General features: G+C 37.2%; 1 protein-coding gene across 2 annotated transcripts in view; it reads left to right on the forward strand.

The window, feature by feature from the left end:
* CPED1 (cadherin like and PC-esterase domain containing 1) overlaps positions 1-19,645 on the forward strand; it is a 312,286-nt gene that overhangs the window by 254,017 nt on the left and 38,624 nt on the right. For both annotated transcript variants that reach the window (XM_063708746.1, XM_063708747.1), the window contains one exon: positions 2,461-2,597. In XM_063708746.1, the coding sequence (XP_063564816.1) occupies positions 2,461-2,597 (137 nt within the window). The remainder of the gene's footprint in view (positions 1-2,460; positions 2,598-19,645) is intronic.

The raw sequence follows: 19,645 nt of genomic DNA on the forward strand, positions 1-19,645 counted from the left end.
TATTTGGAACAACTGTGGCTCACTGAGAGTAGAGGTGGGAAAATACATAAAATATATATGTTGACTATTAGGTAATCAGGCACTATGGCAAGTGTTATACATATTTGCTTTATGGACAAGTAAATTTAATCATGAAAAGATTAAGTAATTTGTCCAATTTAAACAGTGAGTTTTATCCTTGGCAGCATATTGGAATCACCAAAGAAGCATTAAAAAATACTGATTTCTGAGCCCCATCCCCGCTGATTCTGATTCAATGTCTGGGGTACAATCTGGGTGTGGGAATTTTTAAAAGCTTTCCAAGTGACTGTAATATGTAGTCAGTGTTGAGGTCTGCAGGGCCAGTTGGAGATAGAGCCCAGGTGTGCATGCTCTCCAAAGCCCCAACTCTTTACCACACAGATATTTTTACTCCATTATGCATTACTTGTTTTTATGCTATAGTTATTCTATATTATGTATAAATTATAATATTCTAACCTGAGTATAAATTTTTGAGGTTTAGCATTATAGTTAAGAGCATGGACTCTGGAGCTGACTGCGCTGCTCAAATCCTAGTTCTACTACTTACTAACTAGAGGATCTCAGACAAGTTCCTGAGCCCTGGTTAAGGAGATGATAACAGGGTTGTTGATGTTTAAATATGTTGATAAAGTTTTTAGAATATTCCTAGCATTTGGGAGGTACTGAAAAATGTTAACTATTTTTTAAAAATTATTATGATATTTTAACACCAATAATGCCTAACACTTCAACAGAGTATATACTTAATGTATTAAACTTAAATCCTTCTGGAGAGTCATATGTATATGGAGACATAAAGGTTAATTTATCATTCCTGAAATTGCATAGAAAGTACTTAGTAGATAGACATTTAATAAACCAGTTTTCTGGAATTCTCATTACATGTAAAAATCAAAGAAAAGAAAAAAATTGTGGTAAGAAGAACAAATGAGTCTGCATTCCTTTTGAAAATTTGGTATTTCTCTTCCAGTTGACATTGTACCCCTCAAAGTTATTGTATATTTTCTTTCTTTTCCTGGAGTTCATACTTTTCTCATCTCCTTTCCCTCCGATTTTCTTTTATCTCTTCCAGTTTCTCTCTCTTAATATACCTACATTTCTTTCTCTTTCTGTGGTCAATCAGTAAGAGCCATAAACTATATCATCTTTCATATTTTATTATTAATAACTATTTCCACATACACAAACACATTCACAATTCTAACATCCCTGAAGTCATGGATATAAAATGCACTATATTCATCTCCTAAAAACAGAAATCCTTTCCCCTAAAATTAATATAACACCAGATACCATTATTAGCAGTACCACTAATCAAAGCCAGAATGGACGAAGTTTTTAAGTTTTTTCCTTTCTAACTCAAGAACTATCTGGGTGATATTTAGCTCCTCAGTTTTGAAGGGTAAACATATACTAGTAACATAAGCAAGATATTTAGGGTAAGGAGAGTGATTATCAGAGACATAATTGCATATGTTCTCCAACAAGGAGAGAAATAACCACTCCATATTTGTTCATATGATGTGCTATGTTCACACTCAATTCCTGGAAAGATGAACAAGGAAAAAAAACAAAAAAATTATATTTTTCTACCACATTATTAATGTATCCACTCACACTAAAAGCTGAAGTGTTTTGCATGAATGTTGTTTTATCAATAAAACAGGAAAGATCTTAAATGCATAGAGAATATTCATTTATTTTATAAACATTTGCTAAAGCTTGGGACCTACTGTCTACCTGAACTCTGTTAGTAACAAAAGATGAATACAATATTGCAAATGTGTCTTAAATACATTATTCCATTACATCGTTACACCAATCATGTGAGAAGAACTGTACACACCTCATCTAACAGATGAAGAAATTCAGGCAACAGCTAGAAAGAGGTGAAGACATTCACACGAAAAAGGCCATCAATCAAATCAAAGAAAAATAACTAATCTTCAAAATAATAAATTATCATCATACTGAAGTAGTTCTCTTGTATCTTAAATCCCTTGAGAGCAGGGAATAGATCTGCTATACTTATGGACGGAGAACCTATGCATGTGGTAGGCTAATAAATATTTAAGGCTAACTGCCAATTTGGGGGGCTCCCAGTCTATTAATGCTTTGGTCTTACTGAAGTGTTCAATGCACTGTTTAAAAATAGATAATGATTGAGTAATACTTAGATTTTTAATAAGTATAAGGTTTCATGGAACAGAGCTCATACTTGATTTCAGCATGAAATGTGTTATTTCAGAACATTACTTAATGTTGCTATTCTATTTGGTTGGCAGGAAGCCATGCCTTCATTATTCCACTAGATTTAAAGGATAAGGATGGCCTTACTATAATTTCTGAAATGGTGTGCCGTAGCTGAATTTTAAAGTTACTTACAAACTTCACCAGCAGAAACAGAACCAAAGAAAGTTTTGCCATCTATTCCAGGCCAGTGGATTGTGCCTTGCCTTAGTTGTTCGGACAACAGGACGTGTGACTGGAGAGAAATAACCTGGCAGCCCCACAACTGCCAATATGGTGTCCTAACTCAGCCTCAACTCCAGCAGTGCCTGGGAGGAAGGAAGGTAGGTTCTGGATCTAGTGGGGGAAGCCTTTAATGTATGCCACCTGAAGTACTAAAAATCGTATAGTTGTATCTACTAGACCAATTCCTGCTGTCTCACAGCAGAGGAAAACTAACTGAATGCAATATGGCTTTTTGAATCATGTATAGATGTTATCATAGAATAGCCTGAACAATTCCCGCTCCAAATGTTCGGTTTTCTCCAACTAACTCTGTTTGACAGATGGAGGATATTAAAGTCTTGTCCTATGCTGACCCGATTCCATGCTGTTTTCTCAGCACAAATTGGTAGGAGCTTGCCACGTCAACTGACAGTTGGCAGTTGAGAGCAGCTGGCCTTGTCAACTGCAGCTCTGGCAGGCACTGCTGTGAAAACAGACATCTGCAGCTCAGCACAGGAAATCAAAAGGTCCTGCATGTGAGACTCACTTCTAGAGCTTTCCAAGTGCATGGGATTGTTTTTACGCACTAACCTTACTGATCTTCTTTCATATTCCTGGGTAGGTCTCACATGGACCTCACTAGGCTGATTTTTCCTTTAGTGAGGCTTCTAAGCTGATTTCTGGGACATGCAGTGTCTTCTTGCTAGGCATGCTCTGACTAGGTAGAGTCTGGCAGAACTCTCGCATATGCAAAATGGGCACATAGACTGAGATGCTTGGTTAACATCAAGTAAGTAATCCTTAACCCAATTTTCAAAGTGCTTTTTATTAGATGGACATTTCCTTATACAGTTTGTAAGCTCTCACACATGAGCAAGACTGATTTCAAAAGCTGATTTTCACAAAGCTCTATTAAAACACATAGAAAAAAAGGCCTGGGCAGAAGGTATGCCAATTTACTAGCAAATAGTTAAAGAAGAATAAAGGAGGTGAGGGGCAGGACAGAAAGATGGACATCTTCTTCATGGTGATTTCAATATAAATGTTCCAATTTTCATGATTGAGAATGTCTCTAAAGATCAATCAGTAGTGTTAGTTCCTTTTTTAAAAAAAGAAGGGAAGAAAATCATTTAGAAACTTATGTTGCAGTGTTATTAATTGAGCATTGATTTTGTGCAAGAAACTGTGTTTCTTGCTAACTTTGTTACACTTTAAATCCCACCAGACTGTAAGCTTCAAAAGGGCAGGGAATGTGTTTAATCCACCGCCATAATCTCATTGTTGAGCATAATTTTTGACACAGAATAACTTAATAAATATATAACTTAATAAATATTTGTCAAGTAAATGAATAAATTAAAAATGCATTTATTCCTAATCAGAGCTAAGGTAGATATTATCGTATCTTTTTTCTGCTTAAGATAAGTAAAGCTCAGAGAGATTAATTCACTGATGATCATACATGTATGGGTGTGGCTACTCCACAGGCATTTTTTTTTTTTTTTTTTGTCTCGCACTGTCACCCAGGCTGGAGTGCAATGGCGTGATCTCAGCTCAAAATGCAACCTCCACCTCCTAGGTTCAAGCGCGTCTCCTGCCTCAGCCTCCCGAGTAGGTGGGATTACAGGCGCCTGCCACCACGCCTGGCTAATTTGTTGTATTTATAGTAGAGATGGGGTTTCACTATGTTGGCCAGGGCTGGTCTTGAACTCCTGACCTCAAGTGATCCACCCGCCTCGGCCTCCCTAAGTGCTGGGATTACAGGTGTGAGCCACCATGCCCAGCCCTCCACAGGCATTTTAAACCATCAACTTGGATAATCCAGCCTCCATATCCTATAAATGTTGCACTGGGAGCAATGACAATAGCTGTTGCCACACAGCCAGACTTCTCTAAGCTCAGAATACCATTCTGACCTCAGAATTTAGAGTGTTCAGAAAAATTCCAAGAAACTGTCACAGTCTATTAACCTGAAAAGCAGTAGATGTTCATTTAAGTTCATCACTAAATCCTACGGTTTTGGACACGACACGTCTTGTTTCTCAGGCTCATTTTCTTCATCTGTAAAATAACCCTCTGTGGTAGATTAATCAACTTTGTAAAAAGCTAAAGGCCCTCTTCCCTGTTTGTCTTAGCTCGAGCTGCTATAATAACATACAATAGACTGGGTGGCTTAAACACCAGACACTTATTTCTCACAGTTCTGGAGGCTACGGAGTCCTAGATCAAGATGTCAGTATGGTCAGGTTCTTGGGATAGCCCTCTTCCTGGCTTCTGTTGACTGCCTTCTTGCTTTGTCATCACACAGCAAAGAGAGAGAAAGAGTTTTAGTCCCTGACTCTTCTTATAAGGAAACTAATCCCATCATGAAGCCTCTATCATTATGACCTTATCTAAACATAATGACCTCCCAAAGACCTCTACCTCCTAATAGCATCACATTGGAGATTAGTGTTTCAACATATGAATTTGGAGGAAACATAAACTTTCAGCCCACAACATTGTCTTTACTAATTTCTAGGCTGATTATTAATAACTCTACAAAGTAGTGGTTAAAAAAAAAAGATCATTGTTCATACCTGTTAATGAGAAGAAGGTATTGCAAAGTTTGAAAATAAAAGTCCGTGCTTAAATGAGACTTTAAAAGACCAGTTAGCTCGCTGCACAGCAAAAGCTAACTTTTGTGACTCTCCTAGTTTGTAGGTGTTCTTCAGAACTTGCATGCTCAGAAATTCAAATTTGCCAACACACTGCCAATAGGTCTACATAGACTGATGTATTTATCAAGATGCTAATTTATTCTATATGCAAAAGGCAAGCATTATCCATTTTTAACAGGGAAGTGGCACAACCAGCATTAGAAAGGCCATGCCGCAGCAGCATGGAGGCTCTCTAGGGGTAATAAAAAATAGATGCTAGGGAGGCAGAGGCTGTGTAATGGGAAAATTCCAAGATGCATAATTGAGGAGGCAAAGCAATTATAGACTATATCCAGAATAATCCCGTTGATGTAAAAACCAACGCATACCTACAAACATGTTTACATGCATAGAGAATTTCTTGAAGTAACAAGCAGTTAAGAGTAATTTGATAGGGGGAGAGGAGTGGGAGAGGGGCAGGGTGCAAAATAAAAATACAGGATCCTGTGTTCAAAATTTATTAAGAGTTTCAAGGAGAGGGGCAGGGTGCAAAATAAAAATACAGGATCCTGTGTTCAAAATTTATTAAGAGTTTCAAGACAATAGTAGAACAAAAGGTGAACAAAAGGGCCAGTGACATAGCCAAGAAATGCCTGAGAGAGATCAGGGTTTCAAGTAAACCAACATTTGGACAGATCTTTGGAGAGAAAATGCCAAAAGCAGATGGCAACGCAGATGCTAAGGCTGAGGAGGGAGGAGGCTGGTAACCCTGTCCAGGGTACCCAAACACTGGGGCTAGTTCCCAGCCCTGAATGGGTCCCGGGGAATAGATGAGTGAAGGAACTGTGGGACTACCCACACTTGCTGTGGACTTCTGGATTCCTGGCTACAGGGGACCCAACATACCCCACGGACATTTGAGCTGACAGGTGAATCTGTCCAGAGAGTAGACATAGATGGTACCTGAGGCAGTGCAGAAACAGGGGCCTTAGTGCACAACACATCTCTGGCGGAACCCATCTCTGGCTATAGGCACCCATCCCCCAAGGTTCCCTATCTCCCTCCAAGAAGTTTTAGCCCCAGCCTACTGCTTAGCCAGAAGAAAATAGGGCCAACTTCCCCACGGGACTGGGGCACATCTGTTCTGCAGACCCTCCTGCCCACCCTGCCTGGCTTCTCTGCAGGAGCGTGTGCACAGCAGCCTCCACTGCACAGCTGGATGCTTTGCTCCACCTGATTATGTTCCTGATGGCCTGGGAGCACTTTAGATCCCCTAGCGCACCTGAAACCTAACTCCAAGGGTTCAAAGGATAGAGCCACTAGCTGATCCTGGTGCCCAAGGCTGCAGTGTGCAGCTCAAGAGTGCTGAGCCAGGATATGTGGCCAGCACTCAAGTGGGAAACAAACCCACATTCTCAGAGCACTAAGAGGGATGACATGTGTGGTTTCATGGGCTGGAACAGGAGCAAGCCATGCCTCCCTCCACAGGACCAGCCTGGAAAGAATGTGGCCTATCTCCTTGCCGGAGCCTCTGTTCAGGGAGCCCCACAGCTTGGATCACCTAATAAAAGAAATGCAGACACAGTACCAGTGATTAAAGGGGGCTCCCCAAAGGTGTAGGAGCAGGACTAATGAGAGGAGGTCACCTCTCTCCCCACCATACTACAGAGCATGGCTGCAAACTTGAATAAATACAGAGGAGCCCTGTGGCTGAGTAAGGGCCTAACACATATTACTTTTATATGCCATCTACTGGATCATAGCCCAAACTGCCACACCGAAAAGATTTTGCTAATATAGCAGCACCCTGTGAAACAAAAAAAAAAAAAAAAAGAAAGAAAGAAAGAAAGCATTAAGCCACAAATAAAGATGCCGTACAGAGCCTTGCCCTTTGAAAACATCCAGAAATAAAGCCAAGTGACTATACTCAACTCACACCACATTTAAAGGAACACTAACTCTCCCAAATAAGAAAGGATCAGCCCAAGAATTCTGGCAATTTAAAAACTAGAGTGTCCTCTTACCTCCAAATGAGTCCACTAGCTTCTCAGCCATGTTTCTTAATCAGTATAAAATGACTGAAATGATAGACATAGAATTCAGAATATGGATGTCAAAGAAACTCATCAAGATTCAATAGAAAGTTGAAACTCAATCCAAGAAATCCATAAAATGATTCAAGAGTTCAAAGATGAAATAGCCATTTTAAGAAAGATTCAAATTTAACTTCTAGACTTGAAAAAATTCACTGTAAGAATTTCATAATACAATCAGAAGTATTAGCAGCAGAATAGCCCAGGCTGAGGAAAGACTCTCGAAACTCAAAAACGGGTTCTTTGAATCAACTCAAACGAGAATAAAGAAAAAAGTACTTGAAAAAATTAAACAAAAACGCCAAGAAATATGAGATTATATAAACAGAACAAATCTGCAACTCATTGGCATTCCTGAGAGGGGAGAGATAATAGACAACTTAGAAAATACATTTGATGATATAGTTCATGAAAATTTCCCTAATCTCACGAAAGAGGTTAACATGCACATTCAAAAAATATGGAGAACTCCAGCTATATGCTATATGAAATGACCATCCCCAAAGAACATACTCATCAGATTCACCAAGATCAATATAAAAGAAAAAATTTTAAAGGCAGCTTGCTAGAGAGAAGGGTCAAGTGTCATACAGAGGGAACCCCATTAGGCTGGCAGCAGACCTTTCAGCAGAAACCTTACAAGCCAGAGATTAGGGGCCTATTTCTAGCATCTTTAAAGAAAAGAAATTCCAACCAATAATTTTATATCCCACTAAAATAAACTTTATAAGTGAAGGAGAAATAAAATCATTCTCAGATAAGCAAACACTGAGGGAATTTGTTTCAAATAGACCACCAGCATTACAAGAGGTCCTTAAGGGAGTGCTGAACATGGAATTAAAAGATCAGCACCTGCTACCACAAGAAGGCCATTACATAATGGTAAAGGGATCAATTCAACAAGAAGAACTAACTATCCTAAATATATATGCACCCAATACAGGAGTACCCAGATTCATAAAGCAAGTCCTTAGTGACCTACAAAGAGAGTTAGACTCCCACACAATAATAATGGGAGAATTTAACACCCCACTGTCAACATCAGACAGATCAACAAGACAGAAAGTTAACAAGGATATCCAGGAATTGAACTCAGCTCTGCACCAAGCGGAACTAATAGACGTCTACAGAACTCTCCACCCAAATCAACAGAACATACATTCTTTTCAGCACCACACCACACCTATTCCAAAACTGACCACATAGTTGGAAGTAAAGCACTCCTCAGCAAATGTAAAAGAACAGAAATTATAACAAACTGTCTCTCAGACCACACTGCAATCAAACTAGAACTCAGGATTAAGAAACTCACTCAAAACTGCTCAACTACATGGAAACTGAACAACCTGCTCCTGAATGACTACTGGGTACATAACGAAATGAAGGCAGAAATAAAGATGTTCTTTGAAACCAACAAGAACAAAGACACAACATACCAGAATCTCTGGGACACATTCAAAGCAGTGTGTAGAGGGAAATTTATAGCACTAAATGCCCACAAGAGAAAGCAGGAAAGATCTGAAATTGACACCCTAACATCACAATTAAAAGAACTAGAGAAGCAAGAGCAAACACATTCAAAAGCTATCAGAAGGCAAGAAATAACTAAGATCAGAGCAGAACTGAAGGAAATAGAGACACAAAAAACCCTTCAAAAAATCAGTGAATCCAGGAGCTGGTTTTTTGAAAAGATCAACAAAATTGATAGACCGCTAGCAAGACTAATAAGAAAAGAAAGAAGAATCAAATAGATGCAATAAAAAATGACAAACGGGATATCACCATCGATCCCACAGAAATACAAACTACCATCAGAGAATACTATAAACACCTCTACGCAAATAAACTAGAAAATCTAGAAGAAATGGATAAATTCCTCAACACATACACCCTCCCAAGACTAAACCAGGAAGAAGTTGAATCTCTGAATAGACCAATAACAGGATCTGAAATTGAGGCAATAATTAATAGCTTACCAACCAAACAAAGTCCAAGACCAGATGGATTCACAGCCAAATTCTACCCAAGGTGCAAGGAGGAGCTGGTACCATTCCTTCTGAAATTATTCCAATCAATAGAAAAAAAGGTAATCCTCCCTAACTCATTTTATAAGGCCAGCATCATCCTGATACCAAAGCCTCACAGAGACACAACAAAAAAAGAGAATTTTAGACCAATATCCTTGGTGAACATTGATGCAAAAATCCTCAATAAAATACTGGCAAACCGAATCCAGCAACACATCAAAAAACTTATCCACCATGATCAAGTGGGTTTCATCCCTGGGATGCAAGGCTGGTTCAACATATGAAAATCAATAAACATAATCCAGCATATAAACAGAACCAAAGACAAAAACCACATGATTATCTCAATAGATGCAGAAAAGGCCTTTGACAAAATTCAACAACCCTTCATGCTAAAAACTCTCAATAAATTAGGTATTGATGGGATGTATCTCAAAATAATAACAGCTATCTATGACAAACCCACAGCCAATATCATACTGAATGGACAAAAACTGGAAGCATTCCCTTTGAAAACTGGCACAAGACAGGGATGCCCTCTCTCACCACTCCTATTCAACATAGTGTTGGAAGTTCTGGCCAGGGCAATCAGGCAGGAGAAGGAAATAAAGGGCATTCAATTAGGAAAAGAGGAAGTCAAATTGTCCCTGTTTGCAGATGACATGATTGTATATCTAGAAAACCCCATTGTCTCAGCCCAAAATCTCCTTAAGCTGATAAGCAACTACAGCAAAGTCTCAGGATACAAAATCAATGTGCAAAAATCACAAACATTCTCGTACACCAATAACAGACAAACAGAGCCAAATCATGAGAGAACTCCCATTCACAATTGCTTCAAAGAGAATAAAATATCTAGGAATCCAACTTAGGAGGGATGTGAAGGACCTCTTCAAGGAGAACTACAAACCACTGCTCAATGAAATAAAAGAGGATACAAACAAATGGAAGAACATTCCATACTCATGGGTAGGAAGAATCAATATTGTGAAAATGGCCATACTGCCCAAGGTAATTTATAGATTCAATGCCATCCCCATCAAGCTACCAATGACTTTCTTCACAGAATTGGAAAAAACTACTTTAAAGTTCATACAGAACCAAAAAAGAGCCCGCATCGCCAAGTCAATCCTAAGCCAAAAGAACAAAGCTGGAGGCATCACGCTACCTGACTTCAAACTATACTACAAGGCTACAGTAACCAAAACAGCATGGTACTGGTACCAAAACAGAGATATAGACCAATGGAACAGAACAGAGCCCTCAGAAATAACGCCACATATCTACAACTATCTGATCTTTGACAAACCTGACGAAAACAAGCAATGGGGAAAGGATTCCCTATTTAATAAATGGTGCTGGGAAAACTGGCTAGCCATGTGTAGAAAGCTGAAACTGGATCCCTTCCTTACACCTTATACAAAAATTAATTCAAGATGGATTAAAGACTTACATGTTAGACCTAAAACCACAGAAGAAACCCTAGAAGAAAACCTAGGCAATACCATTCAGGACATAGACATCGGCAAGGACTTAACGTCTAAAACACCAAAAGCAATGGCAACAAAAGCCAAAATTGACAAATGGGATCTAATTAAACTAAAGAGCTTCTGCACAGCAAAAGAAACTACCAGCAGAGTGAACAGGCAACCTACAAAATGGGAGAAAATTTTCGCAACCTACTCATCTGACAAAGGGCTGATATCCAGAATCTACAATGAACTCAAACAAATTTACCAGAAAAAAACAACCCCATCAAAAAGTGGGCAAAGGATATGAACAGACACTTCTCAAAAGAAGACATTTATGCAGCCAAAAAAACACATGAGAAAATGCTCATCATCACTGGCCATCAGAGAAATGGAAATCAAAACCACAGTGAGATAGCATCTCACACCAGTTAGAATGGTGATCATTAAAAACTCAGGAAACAACAGGTGCTGGAGAGGATGTGGAGAAATAGGAACACTTTTACACTGTTGGTGGGACTGTAAACTAGTTCAACCATTGTGGAAGTTGGTGTGGCAATTCCTCAGGGATCTACAACTAGAAATAGCATTTGACCCAGCCATCCCATTACTGGGTATATACCCAGAGGATTATAAATCATGCTGCTATAAAGACACATGCACACGTATGTTTATTGTGGCACTATTCACAATAACAAAGACTTGGAACCAACCCAAATGTCCAACAATGATAGACTGGATTAAGAAAATGTGGCACATATACACCATGGAATATGATGCAGCCATAAAAAATGATGAGTTCATGTCCTTTGTAGGGACATGGATGAAGCTGGAAACCATCATTCTCAGCAAACTATCACAAGGACAAAAAACCAAACACCTCATGTTCTCACTCATAGGTGGGAATTGAACCATGAGAACACATGGACACAGGAAGGGGAACATCACACACCGGGGACGGTTGTGGGGTGGGTGGGGGGAGGGATAGCATCAGGAGATATACCTAATTCTAAATGACGAGTTAATGGGTGCAGCACACCAACATGGCACATGTATACATATGTAACAAACCTGCACGTTGTGCACATGTACCCTAAAACTTAAAGTATAATAATAATAAAATAAAAAAAAGGAACATAGCTCACTGGCACTGTAAAGCAATTACGCAATCTAGTCTACATAACGACCAGCTAATAAAATGATGACAGGATCAAAATCTCACATATCAATACTAACCCTAAATGTAAATGGGCTAAATGACATATTTTAAATGCACAGAGTAGCAATCTGGGTAAAAAGATAAGACTCAACCATTTTCTGTCTTCAAGAGACCCATCTTAATGTAAGAACACCCACAAGCTCAAAGTAAAGGGATGAAGAAAGTTATACCATGCAAACAAAAAAGAGCAGGAGTTGCTGTTTTATATCAGATAAAATAGACTTTAAACCAATAAAAATTAAGAAGGACAAAGAAAGGTATTATATAATAATAAAGAGTAAATCCAACAAGGAGATTTAACTATCTTAAATATTTATACACCAAATATTGAAGCACCTAGATTCATAAAACATGTTCTTGTTGGCCTATGAACAGATTTAGACACAATAATAGTGGGAGACTTTAACACCCCACTGACAGCATTAGACAGACCTTCAAGTCAGGAAACTAACAAAGAAACTCTGGACTTAAAATCACTTGACCAATTGGACCTAATAAACACCTACAGAACGCTCCACCTAACAACCACAGAATATATATTCTTCTCATCTACACATGGAACATATTCTAAGATTGAACACATGCTTGAACATAAAGCAAATCTCAACAGATTCCAAAAAATTAAATCATACAAAGCACATTCTCACACCACAGTACAGTAAAAACAGAAATCAATATCAAGAAGATCCCTCAAATCTACCCAAATACATGGATATTAAACAACTTGCTCCTGAATAACTTTTGGGAGAAGAATGAAATTAAGGCATAAATTTAAAATTTGTTTGAAATTAATAAAAATAGCAACTCAATTACCAAAATCTCTGGAATACAACTAAAGTTGTGTTAAGAGGACAGTTTATAGCACTAACCACCTTCCTCAAAAAGTAAGAGAGGTCTCAAATCAACAATATAAGTTTCCACCAAAAGGAATTAGAAAAAAGAGAACAAACTAACCCAAAACCTAGCAGAAAAAAATAAATAACTAATATTAGAGAAGAACTGAACAAAATAGAGATGTAAAAATCCTTACAAAAGATCAGTGAAAACGGAAGTGGGTTCTTCAAAAAGATAAGTAAGACTGATAGACTAACTAGATTAACAACAACAAAAAAGAGAGATCCAAATAAGTACAATCATAAATGACAAAGATGATATTACAACTGATTCCACAGCATACAAAAGATCCTCAGAGAATACTATGAATAACTCTTTGCACACAAATTAGAAAATCTAGAGGAAATGGATAAATTCCTAAAAACACACAAACTCCCAAAATTGAAAAGGAAGAGATCAAAATTTTGAATAGACCAATATTGAGCTCTGAAATTGAATCAGTAATTAAAAAAAAAAACATACCAATCAAAACAAGACCTGACCCAGATGGATTCACAGCCAAATTCTACCAGATGTACAAAAAAGAATTGGTACCAATGCTACTGAAACTATCCCAAAAAATCAAAGAGGAGGGATTCCTCCCTAACTCATTCTATGAAGTTAGCATCAGCCTGATACCAAAATCTGGGAGAGACACTATGAAAATAGAAAACTTCAGGCCAGTTTGCCTGATGAACATAGATGCAAAGATTCTCAACCAAATACTAGCAAACTGAATTCAGCAACACATCAAAAGATTAATATATTACAACCAAGTAGGCATTATTCCTGGTACGGAAGGCTGGTTCAATGTATGCAAATCAGTAAATGTGATTCACCACATAAAAAGAATGAAAGCAAAAAGTCACATAATCATCTCAATACATATAGAAAAAGCTTCTTATAAATTTCAACATTCCTTCATGATAAAAAACTCTCAACAAACTAGGCATCAGTTGAAAGAACATACTTCAAAATAATAAGAGCCATCTATGACAAACCCACAGCTAACATCATATGGAATGGGCAAAAACTGGCACTATTCCCCTTGAGGACTGGAACAAAACAAGTATACCTACTCTTACCACTCCTATTCAACATAGTACTGGAAGTTCTAGCCAGAGCAATCAGGCAGAGAAAGAAATAAATGGCATCAAAATAGGAAAAAAAGTCAAACTAACTCTCTTTGTTAACGATATGATTCTATACCTAGAAGACCCTAGAGAATGCCAAAAGGCTCTTAGAACTAATAAACAATTTAATGAAGTTTTAGGATACAAAATCAATGTACAAAACTCAGTAGCATTTCTATACACCAATAATGTCCAGGCTGAGAGTCAAATCAAGAACACAATCCCATTTACAATAGCCACAATGAAAATGAAATACCTAGGAATACAGATAAGCAAGGTGGTGAAAGATCTCTATGAGGATAACTTCAAAATACTGCTGAAAAAATCAGAGATTACATAAATAAATGGAAAAACCTTACATGTTCATGGATTGGAATAATTAATATTGTTAAAATGGCCATACTGCCCAAAGAAATTACAGATTCAATGCTCTTCCTATCAAACTACCAATGTCACTTTTCATAGAACTGGGAAAAACTATTCTAACATTCATATGGGACCAAAAAAGAGCCCTAATAGTTAAAGCAATCCTAAGCAAAACAAAACAAAACAAAACAAAACAAAAAACAAAGCTTATGCCAAAGACATAACTACCCAACTTCAAACTATACTCTAAAGCTGCAATAACCAAAACAACATGGTACTGACTCAAAACCAGACACATAGACAAATGGAACAGAATAGAAAACTCAGAGATAAAGCTGCATATCTACAACCATCTGATCTTCAACAAGGCCAGTGAAAGCAAGCAATGGTGAAAGGCTCTTTATTCAATAAATGGTGCTGGGATAACTGGCTAGACATATGCAGAAGAATGAAACCGGACCCTTACTTTTCACCATATACAAAAATTATTTCAAGATGTATTAAAGATTTAAATGTAAGACCTCAAGCTATAAAAATCCTAAAAGAAAACAGCAATAAGATACCATTTCATACCAGTCGGAATGGCTATTACTGAAAAGTCAAAAAACAACGGATGCTGGAGAGGCTGCAGAGAAAAAAGAACACTTATACACTGTTGGTGGGAATGTTAATTAGTTCAGCCACTGTGGAAAGCAGTTTGGAGATTTCTCAAAGAACTTAAAACTGAGCTATTATTTGACCCAGCAAACCCATTACTGGGTATATTTATTTATTTATTTCCTTCCCAAAGGAAATAAATTGTTCTGCCAAAAAGACGCATGCACTTGTATGTTCATCACCACACTATTCACAATAGCAAAGACATGGAATCAACCTAGGTGCCCTTCAATGGTGAACTGGATAAAGAAAATGTGGTACATATATACATACCATGGAATACTACACAGTCATAAAAAGAACAAAATCGCGTCCTTTGCAGAAACATGAATGCAGCTGGAGGCCATAATTCTAAGCAAATTAACACAGAAACAGACAATAAAATACTACATTTTCTCACTTGTAAGTGAGAGCTAAACATTAAGCAAACATGGACATAAACATGGGAACAACAGATGCTACAGACTACTGGGGATGAAAGGGAGGGGCTATAGGTAGAAAAATTACCTATTGGGTACTGTGCTCACTATCTGCATGGCAGGATCCATATCTCAAACCTCAGCATCATGCAATATACTCATGCAGCAAACCTGCACACATACCCCATATCTGCAATAAAAGTTGAAGTTTGGGGAAAAAAAGACAATAGAAGAGCAATGAACCAAGCACAAGACCCTTCAAAGCATGTGGCCCTGCAAGACCGTCCAGGTCACATGCCCATGAAGCCAGCTTGGGTGGTAAAGCATAGTTGGTTAAGCATGAAGAGATATTTTTAAATATTTCTGTATGATTTTCATTTTTACAATGTGTGAGCACTGTTTTCTTAATCTAAAAGTCTGTATTTGAAAAGGTTGTATAAATTAGAACCAAGGCAGAGGCAGTGGAAATGCAGAGGGGAGAGCCTGAGAAAGATATTTTTTTTTTATTCAGAATCACAGGAGTTAGCCAAAAACAGTCAGGTGTATACACTCATATTTCACACAACACAGAGATAATTGTGTAAACATTCACAAATACAACTATGACTAGCACTTATTTTAAGAAAGCTTCACTTATGAATAGGAGTAGGTGAGCAAAGGGTTTTCCCGGTACATCTATTTCTTACTTTCCATGAGAATGATAAAAATATACAAAACAATCCTGTAATTTTTCTCTTTCATTACTAAGACAAATAAGTTCTCATCCTACCCAGAATGTTCTATAATCTCCAACCCATTCCAAAGACAAATAAATGTTAAAGCATAACAGTTACAAAAATAGAAATACAACTAATATATTTTGTTTTCTATACACATTATATACTGACATTTTTCACCTCTCTTCCTACCATGTTATATATTCAATGAAAGTAACATTATTTGAGCAACATTATACAGAAATTTCTTCCACATATACATAAAGACAGCAGGATATTAATGGAGTAGGAAAAGTCTCAGGCTGGCAATCAGGAAGCCTAAGCTACAGTTCTGATCCCACCAGATGAAATGATTCTTTTAGATATTAAACTCATCAGATTAACTGTGCTGCCCCATATCAGCAATGTTGCAATATCAGTTACCCTAATATGTTACCACAGAGTAGAGTTCAGCTGAACACTTAAAAAGTTAACTTCTGAATACTTTTTACAACTTTTTTGATATCATGTTGTTCATTCATTCAATGTTTGTTGAACCAAATATCTGTTCCAGGAGCACATATATGATCCTTCAAGGTGCTCAATTTCTAGTGGAAGAAGACAAATGAGAGAAACAATCATTGCAATATAGCACAATAATTGCAATAGTAGAAAGTAGAGGTGGGCACTGGATCCAGCCTGGAAAGATCTAGAAAAGTTGCCAGAAGGAAATTGCCTGGGAAGAGTAGTGTTTGCAGTGAAAGGCAATCTATGAGTCACATTACTTTGAAAGAGGTTAGTTGAACTAGAAAAATACAGATATTTATTTTTTTGCAAAAGCATCTACTCTGAGAATCCTATCACTCAAGCCTTATGCTGTCTTTGATTTGCTTCCTACTGGGGAACAGACAATGGAGTGCTAAGAAGGCAGGAACTACCTACGAGAAGGCACTAGAGAAGATTCTGAGGTTCCCACTTCAGTGTGCTCCAGTTCACGTATCTTGGATTATGTAAAATTGCGTACGTACCTAAATACACAGTTTTAACAATATAGTTGCCTTCCTGAAGACTTTCAATTAATATGTAAAATTCGAATTTTTAACAGTGAGAATCCAGAAGTTTCACTGTTGCCAGGAATAAATAGTTCAAAATATTGTGCTACAAAAAATTTATTTTCAATGCTAATCACATCACAGCAAGCTTCTACTTTGGGAACATATTAAAGTGAATTGTCTCTCTCTGAAGAATTGAATTAAAAGGCAATGGAATTTGGCCAGGGCATTGAGAACTATTAGAAAGTTAGGCCTTCAAATAGTGCTCTGCTTTCTTTAGAATCTCTAAGTAGTAATTTCTCTCAGTTGAATTTCCTTACGTTGTTATTGTGACCTTTTATATCTTTTTCCTACTGTTGTACATTGATGAATGCCAAGACTGTACTTGCAAATAGAAGCCCACCTGCCTATAGGGAAGGAGTACATTGATGAGTGCCAAGACTGTACTTGCAAATAGAAGCCCACCTGCCTATAGGGAAGGAACAAGACACAAATCAGTGGAGATCTGAAAAGGTGCTCAAGCTTCTAGTAATTTTGACCAGGAATCTAACCACAATTAATGGCCTGTGAGCAGGATCATACTTCATATACCTCAGTCATTTGTCTTCATTGCAGCAACATGAACAGGAGGCTGATCTTGGGTGGAAAGTTGGAACAAGTTTTCCCCCTCTGAACATTAGGTGAATATAGGACACTTTTGAACTCTAAATGTATCCAAATAATTTCATTTATAGATTTATTTCACTTACAGGTTTTTGTATATGTACATAGGTTTTGTGATATACAATTGTGTTGAATTAAAGGAAAATCAATTGAAAAAAGCAAGCTATGTATTAAATGATATGTTCACACATTTCTTTAAATAGATACCTACCTCTTTATAAATGCTGAATGGAACACATAGAAATTATGAGAACATAATTTTGTAATCACAGGGTAAAATATGTAGGAAATAGTTTAGAAATATGACAATCAAATTTACAACTGCAAAAACTTAGAAGCCTGACCTAACTGAATTAAACAAGCCTTTATTTTGTTTGTCAGTGGAAAACAGTTCAGAATTTAAGCCAGTAATAAAATATCTGAGAGGAGGGTGCAATTAAGAAAGGGAAATATAAAAAGGCAATATTTACAAAAAGTACTTAAACTCAGCTGTTAAAACAGGGAATGTAACTTAAATTTTTAAGTAATGTTTTCACGTTAAGTAGTGTCTTGGACTTAAAGGTGTTTAAATTTTCAAAGTGCGGCTAATTTAAAATAATATGTTCTGACTAATATGTGAATTCCATTATGGTTACATAATTCATTATTGCCTGTCAGTTTCAGTAAATCAGTCAGATATAAGGAAAGAGTGCACCTCACTCTTACCAGGAAATGATGACTTACACATGATGCCCTCCTTCGCATTCAATAAATACTACAACAATCCAGAGATAATGGCAATGTAGACAAATAATTTTGTTCCAAGCAGCTAGAAGAGCTATGCCTAGGTGATGTTGTAGAGTTGCTTGCTTCGCTTTTTTTTTTTTTTTTTTGCCAAATTTTATGTCTGAGAGTGATTTGCCTAAGTGTCAATCTTATATTTGTTTTTGACTGCAAACATCAATTTGGCTGCTCATCTACATCCAACTTAATTAAAATGCACAATTGGAAAACATTTATTGTAACCGCATCACATTTCACAGAGGGATGCTTTGTTGAGCTAGTTTTTCATCATGACCTAAATATCATTAGCCGTCTGACCAGTCTCAGCTTCATATTACAACTGAACCACCCCTTTCATCATTTAGAAATGCATGTTTATCGTAGGAGATCAGTGGTTTTCTACCTTAGGGCTCATCAGTATCACTGTAGAGCTTTCTAAATATGTGGGTTATGCTTGGCTCTGGACCTAGATGTAACAAATAAGACTCCTCCTCACCTCACTTTTATTTCCCTTATCTATAGCAATATGAAAGCTCTCCAGTAAACAGGCATTACCTGGATTCATGGACAATTAGCTCTTACTGCACTCCTATATAACTTCCCCTTTGGGAAGGTTCTAGTGGGTTCCTGTTAACTAGGCTCAGTCTTGTGTTGAAATCTACGTGCACTTTATTGGATCCAGAGAAATGCTACCACTTCTGTAAATATTGATGATAAAACTGATGTGATGCAGGGGGAAAGAAAGGAAAAAGGAAAATGATTTTAATTTTTTTATTTTTCTTTTCTTATCTATTAATACTACATGTATCCAATTCTCTTCCTGCCGCAACAGATCAGAAGACTCTGAGAAGCTAACGAGTTATACTACCTTTGTATTGATTCAACCTAGATAGCCACCAAATCTCCTTTTATTTCCAGCTTGATTCTTTAACTATGTCCTGGTTACTTTTGGTGATGCTGGAGTAAAGAGGTTATGGATTAAAATATTTAAAAGTCTAAGTATTATCATTGTTAGTTCCCTTCATGAAGAAACAAAATGAGATAAAAATCATTTCATTGTACATTTAAATTAAAAGTTCCCAAAGTCTTGCTTGTATTTT

This window comes from Gorilla gorilla, chromosome 6, assembly GCF_029281585.2.
Source record: "Gorilla gorilla gorilla isolate KB3781 chromosome 6, NHGRI_mGorGor1-v2.1_pri, whole genome shotgun sequence".
In the NCBI taxonomy this organism is placed as follows: domain Eukaryota; kingdom Metazoa; phylum Chordata; class Mammalia; order Primates; family Hominidae; genus Gorilla; species Gorilla gorilla.